The sequence below is a fragment of the Peromyscus californicus genome, unplaced genomic scaffold (genome assembly GCF_007827085.1).
Source record: "Peromyscus californicus insignis strain IS unplaced genomic scaffold, ASM782708v3 Scaffold_6__1_contigs__length_162567912, whole genome shotgun sequence".
Taxonomy (NCBI): Eukaryota; Metazoa; Chordata; class Mammalia; order Rodentia; family Cricetidae; genus Peromyscus; species Peromyscus californicus.
The window spans coordinates 84,862,292-84,869,416 of NW_026294584.1; the positions used below are offsets into that span (position 1 = coordinate 84,862,292).

The following is a 7,125-nucleotide window of genomic DNA, read 5'->3' on the forward strand; positions in this document are numbered from 1 at the left end:
ATGCTGGTTTTTCTAATCGTTTGTGAGCATGGTCATCTGATTAGACTGGAATGAGTGAGTGAGGTCTCAGGTAAGCAACTTCCAGGAAGACAGGAATCAGATAAGGCTGCTAAAAGTCCTCTGAGAACATTATAGATAGGCATCCTCAACACAGCTTTATCGTGGGAGAACTATGCTTCCAACTACTCAGTAGAACTTGCCTCACTGAGTAGATCAAATTATGCCAGTCTTCACAGAGATACATGGGTAAAACTCTAAGATAGAGTTATGCACTATGAAGGAGAAAGGGAAAAAACAGAAATTCCCTTCCTTATCAGTATAATGTCTACAAATAAGTAGGTAGTTTTCTAGATTAACCAAGTTTGCAATATTTAACAGACCATAGGAATTTATAAGCCAGCTGCCGAGACTATATCTTGTTATTTGCATATTTCATCCTCAGAAACCACAAATGGTTCACAGCTGTTTTAAAGAGATGTACTGATGATAAGAGCAGTAATTAGCCTAAGACTGAAATTAGAAAGCACAATGGATTTTCTGGTGCAGATTTTCAGCATTCTACTAATCAGTGTCACAGGTAATAGAGGGAAGGGCATTTGAGTTCTGAAACCACAGTTCTTTTCCCTAAAGAAGCTTGAGTCTAAGATAACATTTTTCAATTTCTTTCTACTGAATATCAGGTGGTATGAAGTTATTTTTTCCCTATGTCTACTAACATCTCTTTCTTTTCTTTGCCTTCCCCTGCTCACAGTGTCCAATGGAGAAATTGTACTCACCCAGTCTCCAGCATCCATGGCTGCATCTCAAGGGGAGAAGGTCACCCTTACCTGCAGAACCAGCTCAAGTGTAAGCTCCAATTACTTGAACTGGTACCAGCAGAAGCCAGGAGCCTCCCCTAAACCCCTAATTTATAGAACATCCAGCCTGGCTTCTGGAGTCCCAGCTCGCTTCAGCGGCAGTGGGTCTGGGACCTCCTACTCTCTCACAATCAGCAGCATGGAGGCTGAAGATACTGCCACTTACTACTGTCAGCAGATGGATAGTTCCCCATCCACACAGTGATATAGACTGGAACAAAAACCCTTTATCTCCCTAGGGCCCAACTGCATCCTCCTAGCTTTGAAATGTGGCCTAGGCTTTCACGGCAATAATCCACACAGGGTGCTTTATGCCTTGATTTACAAAGTCATTTGCATCTTTGGGTAACTTAGTGTCTCCATAATATCCCACTGTACTTCAGTTCTGTTCTCAAGTTTGTTCAGTGTTTGTTCATTCCCTATTTTTGGTTCTGTTTGTTGAAGGAAAGTGTAGTAGGAACTTTGCAAATATTTTACTGGAGTTCCTCAGAAGCCTTCATACCTTGATTCTTCTCCCTGCACTGATCACAGGACCTTCTCTGGCATTTATCCTTCAGGACAGTCATTTATTAAAAGTAAACTGCCTCTGTTATGATAGTAAAGGTAGGATCCATCTTTCTCTGTCTTTTGATTTTCATTAACAAACTGTCTTTCTTACTGAAAGTGTCTTGTCAAGTTATGCTTGAAGTGATTTTCTCCCCCCAAAAATAATTTATGACAATCATATATGGTATTATCTTTCTATTCTCATGAGAAATCACTGAAACAATCCACTAACAAAGAAATCAAATAGGCAGTGGAACAGTGAATCTAGGAGAGTTGGGAGTTATGAGAGGGTAATAGAAGGGAAAGAAGGGGAAACTGAGGTTGTTATGTATGGTAAGAGAGATGAATAAATAAAAATTAAAAAATAAAAATAAAACCAATGAGCTCAGGATCATTTACATAAGATTCAAGTCACAGAAAATATGTAGATGGCAGAGTAACACCACAATAAACAGTGCCTCCCTCTCAGCCTATAGTAAATACTGCATGTATGTATGATATTCATCCTAATTATATGAACTATTTAGATAGTTTAATAAATTTTTGTTGCTCTCATAGATGAAAGTCTTTGTATATAAAAACCAGTTTGTGAAAAATAAAAAAAAAATAATAAAGCAGTAATGCTATTAAAGGTCATGTTAGCACCATTGGAGGATAAGATTTTGTCCTGGTATTTTAGTTAATGACTAACTTTTGACTAATTTATTTTAACATTTTTTTGAGTCCAATTGAGTTGACAAACATTTCTTTCTACATGACAGCATAATGTATTATAATATGACCCTTCTTATTTGAGAGCGATATTTTAGCATTTCTTAAATATTGTTTTCTCTGGGATATGTAATAGTCTAGACTTTATATAAAAACCTATTATTCTAGTTCAATAGTCTAGCTGACATAATAGCATGGGATGGTTAGGTGATGCAGTAATAATTAGAGTTCGTTTACTGTCTTTAATTTACTGTTCTGATGAAAATATATTTGGTGTTTGAGACTAAGGATTGGATTCATGAGAACAGATGGAGAGCCAGTAGTATTATTTCTATGGTATTGCATCTATATGTCCATAGGCCATTCTCTTTAAAAATACTTATTTTAGTGTCTGTATGTATGCATATAGGCAGATACCTACCATGGTGCAGGAATGCCCATAGGACAAATGGGTTAGCTGATTTTGTTAGTTGTGTGGATCAAAGCAAGATGCTGAGGATTGGAGGCAATCGCCTTTGCCAGCTGAGCCACACTGATTGCCCCATCAAAATGAATTCTTCATACTTTGACTTATATGGCATAGACATACAATGAGAATTTGTAATAGGAGATTTAATAGTAATTATATAAATTGCAATGAGGAATTTTCATATTTATACACTTTGAGAATATTTTTTTACCACATGTTCATGGTACCTTCCGCAATGACCATTATTCAGCATCCTGCAATTCTACTACCACACAATACTTTTTATTTTAATACATTTACCCCAGACTTACAAGACATATTTTGTTATCTTTTCAAGATAAGAGTGCTCCTGCATCACCCTATACAATAGCCACAAATGACATAAAATACCTTGGGGTAACACTAACCAAGCAAGGGAAGGACCTGTATGACAAGAACTTTAAGTCCCTGAAAAAAGAAATTGAAGATCTCAGAAAATGGAAAGATCTCCCATGCTCATGGATAGGCAGGACTAACATAGTAAAAATGGCAATCTTACCAAAAGTAATCTACAGATTCAATGCAATCCCCATCAAAATACCAACACAATTCTTCACAGACCTGGAAAGAATAATACTCAACTTCATATGGAAAAACAAAAAACCCAGGATAGCCAAAAGAATCCTGTACAATAACACAACCTCTGGAGGCATCACGATCCCTGACTTCAAGCTCTACTATAGAGCTACAGTAATAAAAATAGCTTGGTACTGGCATAAAAACTGACATGTGGACCAATGGAATCGAATTGAAGACCCTGACATTAATCCGCACACCTATGAACATACACTTTTTGACAGAGAAGCCAAAAATGCACAATGGAAAAAAGAAAGCATCTTCAACAAATGGTGCTGGCATAACTGGATATCAACATTAGAAGGCTGCAAATAGATCCATATCTATCACCGTGCACAAAACTTAAGTCCAAGTGGATCAAGGACCTCAACATAAATCCAGCTACTCTGAACCTGCTAGAAGAGAAAGTAGGAAGTAGTCTTGAATGCATTGGCATAGGAGATCACTTCCTAAATATAACACCAGTAGCATAGACACTGAGAGAAACAATCAATCAATGGAACCTCTTGAAACTGAGAAGCTTTTGTAGAGCAGAGGATACAGTCAACAAGGCAAAGCGAAAGCCTACAGAATGGGAAAAGATTTTCACCAACCCCACATCTGACAGAGGACTGATATCCAGAATATATAAGGAACTCAAGAAATTAGACATCAAAATGCCCAACAGTCCAATTAAGAAATGGACTATAGAACTGAACAGAGAATTCTCAACAGAGGAAACTCAAATGGCTGAAAGACATTTAAGGAATTGCTCAACATCCCTAATCATCAGGGAAATGCAAATCAAAACAACTCTGAGATACCACCTTATGCCTGTCAGAATGGCTAAGATCAAAAACACTGAGGACACCTTATGCTGGAGAGGATGTGGACCTTGGGGAACTCTCCTCCACTGCTGGTGGGAATGCAAGCTTGTACAACCACTTTGGAAATCAATATGGAGCTTTCTTAGAAAATTGGGAATCCATCTCCCCCAAGATCCAGCTATACCACTCTTGGGCATATACCCAAGGAATGCTCAATCACACCACAAGAGCACTTGTTCAGCTATGTTCATATCAGCATTGTTTGTAATAGCCAGAACATGGAAACAACCTAGATGCCCTTCAACTGAAGAATGGTTAAGTAAAATGTGGTACATTTACACAATGGAATACTACTCAGCAGAGAAAAACAATGACATCATGCGGTTTGCAGACAAATGGATGGATCTAGAAAAAATCATCCTGAGTGAGGTAACCCAGACTCAGAAAGACAAACATGGTATGTACTCACTCATAGGAGGATACTAGATGTGGAAAAAGGGTGACTGGAGTGCTACTCATATCACCAGGGAGGCTACCTGGAAAACAGGACCCCAAGAAAGGCACGGGGATCACCCAATGACAGAGAAATGGAATGAGATCTACATGAACAGCCTGGACATGAGTGGGAGTAATGAAGGACGAGGGTCGAGGGAAAGAGAGCTTGGGGGGCGGGAGATCCCAGTTGGATCAACAACAGAGAGGGAGAACAAGGAATAGGAGACCATGGTAAATGAAGACCACATGAGAATAGGAAGAAGCAAAGTGCTAGAGAGGCCCACAGAAACCCACTAAGATACTCCCACAACAGACTGCTGGCAATGGTCGAGATAGAGCACGAACTGACCTACTCTGGTGATGGGATGGCCAAACACCATAATTGTCATGCTAGAAACCCCATCCAACAACTGAGGGATCTGGATGCAGAGATCCATGGCTAGGCCCCGGGTGGATCTCTGGGAGTCCAATTAGTGAGAATGAGGAGGGTTTATATGAGCGAGAATTGTTGAGACCAAGGTTGGATAAAGCACAGGGACAAATAGCCAAACAAATGGAAACACATGAACTATAAACCAATGGCTGAGGGGTCACCAACTGAATCAGGCCCTCTTAATGGGTGAGACAGTTGATTGGCTTGATATGTTTGGGAGGCATCCAGGCAGTGGGACTGGGTCCTGTGCTCATTGCATGAGATGGCTGTTTGAAACCTGGAGCCTATGCAGGGTCGCTTGGCTTGGCCTGGGAGGAGGGGGCTAGACCAACCTGGATTGAGTCTACCAGGTTGATCTCAGTCCTCAGGGGAGGCTTTGCCCTGGAGGAGGTGGGAAGGGGGGGTGGGCTGGGGGAATGTGAGGGGAGCCGGAGGGGGGAGAACAAGGGAACCCGTGGCTGATATGTAGAACTGAATTGTATTGCAAAATTAAAAAAAAATGTAATGTAAAAAAAAAAAAAGTGCTCCTGCACTAACCAGGGGATTTGCAAACTACTCCCAATGGAGGACCTTCCATTGCAAGGCACAGATAAAAGCTCAGCTGTACTGTTGCCTTGACTTATCATCCTGTTCTATTCCCCATCTTAGTGAGGCTGTGCATTTAGCTGCAGGAGCTACTAATGATTTGGGTTTCTTGTTAGCACAAAGGGAGATGAGAAGGAATAATGGGAAGAAATGTGAGCACTGAGCTCCTCTGTCCTCATATAAGACAAGATGTCAGTTCTCCTCCTCCTCCTCCTCCTTCTCCTCCTCCTTCTTCTCTCTGTCTCTCTCTGTCTCTCTCTGTCTCTCTCTCTCTCTCTCTCTCTCTCTCTCTCTCAATCTCCCCCACCCCGTGTGTGTGTGTGTGTGTGTGTGTGTGTGTGTGTGTGTGTGTGTGTGTGTGTATAGGGGGGATTTACACACAATAGCATCAGATGGTGTAGATGTTATGGTGATATCCAGATATACTTTAGGTTCTTCAAATTAATTTTTTTGATAAAAATATATTTGGTGCAAAAACAAAAAGTAGTAACCCAAAATACAATGATCCTGCTCAAAATAAAATAAAGAAATAAAATAAAGAAAATCACAGATTAATCATAATGTATGATTTTTACAATAATAATCTAAAATTTGTACATAACTTTGTACTTTCTGACAACAGCAAAAGGTAGCCACATTCTTCACCAAAATATCATAAATCCTGTCTCTAGGCCACATATTTTTATACTTCTCCTTGAAAACCATGTGAGCCAGGCACCTCCAGTACAAATGGGACTCAGCACCACCATCTTCCATGTTCTACTAGAATGCCACATTGAGCAGCACAGTCCCATGGTTCATATTTTTTCAAAGAAAGCCATGGTCAGGCCTATCACCATAATACTCTAGTCCTTGATAACAACTTCAATTTTAGTTAGAGTTTCTATTGCTGTGAAGAGACACCATGAGCATGGCAACTTGTATAAAGGAAAATATTAAATGAGGTGGCTTACAGTTCAGAGATTCAGTCCATTATCATGGAAGCATGCAGGCACACATGGTGCTGGAGAAGGAGCTGAGAGTTTTACACTTGATTGAGATGCAGGTAAGAAGAAGTGGTCTGAAACACTGGGTGTGGCTTAAGTGTATAGGAGACCTCAAAGCCTACCTCCACAGTGACAGCCCTTCTTCCAACAAGGCCACATGAACTCTAACAAAACAGGTCCTCCTAATAGTGCTACTCCTTTGAAAGCTATTTTCTTTAGAACATTTCTTTAGAATGTTTAAGTTTTTTTTTTTTTATTAATTTATTTTGCAAAACAATTCAGTTCTACATATCAGCCACGGATTCCCTTGTTCTCCCCCCTCCCGTCCCCCTCACCTAGCCCCCAACCCCCCCCCCCCCCATTCCCATCTCCTCCAGGGCAAAGCCTTCCCCACAGACTGAGGTCAACCTGGTAGACTCAGTCCAGGTAGGTCTAGTCCCCTCCTCCCAGGCCGAGCCAAACAATCCTGCATAGGCCCCAGGTTTCAAACAGCCAACTCATGCAATGAGCACAAGATCTGGTCCCACTGCCTGGGTGCCTCCCAAACAGATCAAGCCAATCAACTGTCTCATCCGTTCAGAGGGCCTGATCCAGTGGGGACCCCTCAGCCATTGGTTCATAG

At 40.8% G+C, this 7,125-nt stretch overlaps 1 gene segment (V, D, J or C); it reads left to right on the top strand.

Moving 5' to 3' along the window:
• Positions 1-528: 528 nt before the first annotated feature.
• Positions 529-1,062, top strand: LOC128099642 (Ig kappa chain V-IV region S107B-like). The segment is given in 2 exon segments: positions 529-577; positions 752-1,062. Coding segments are annotated over 2 exon segments (360 nt in total).
• The last annotated feature ends 6,063 nt before the right edge of the window (positions 1,063-7,125 follow it).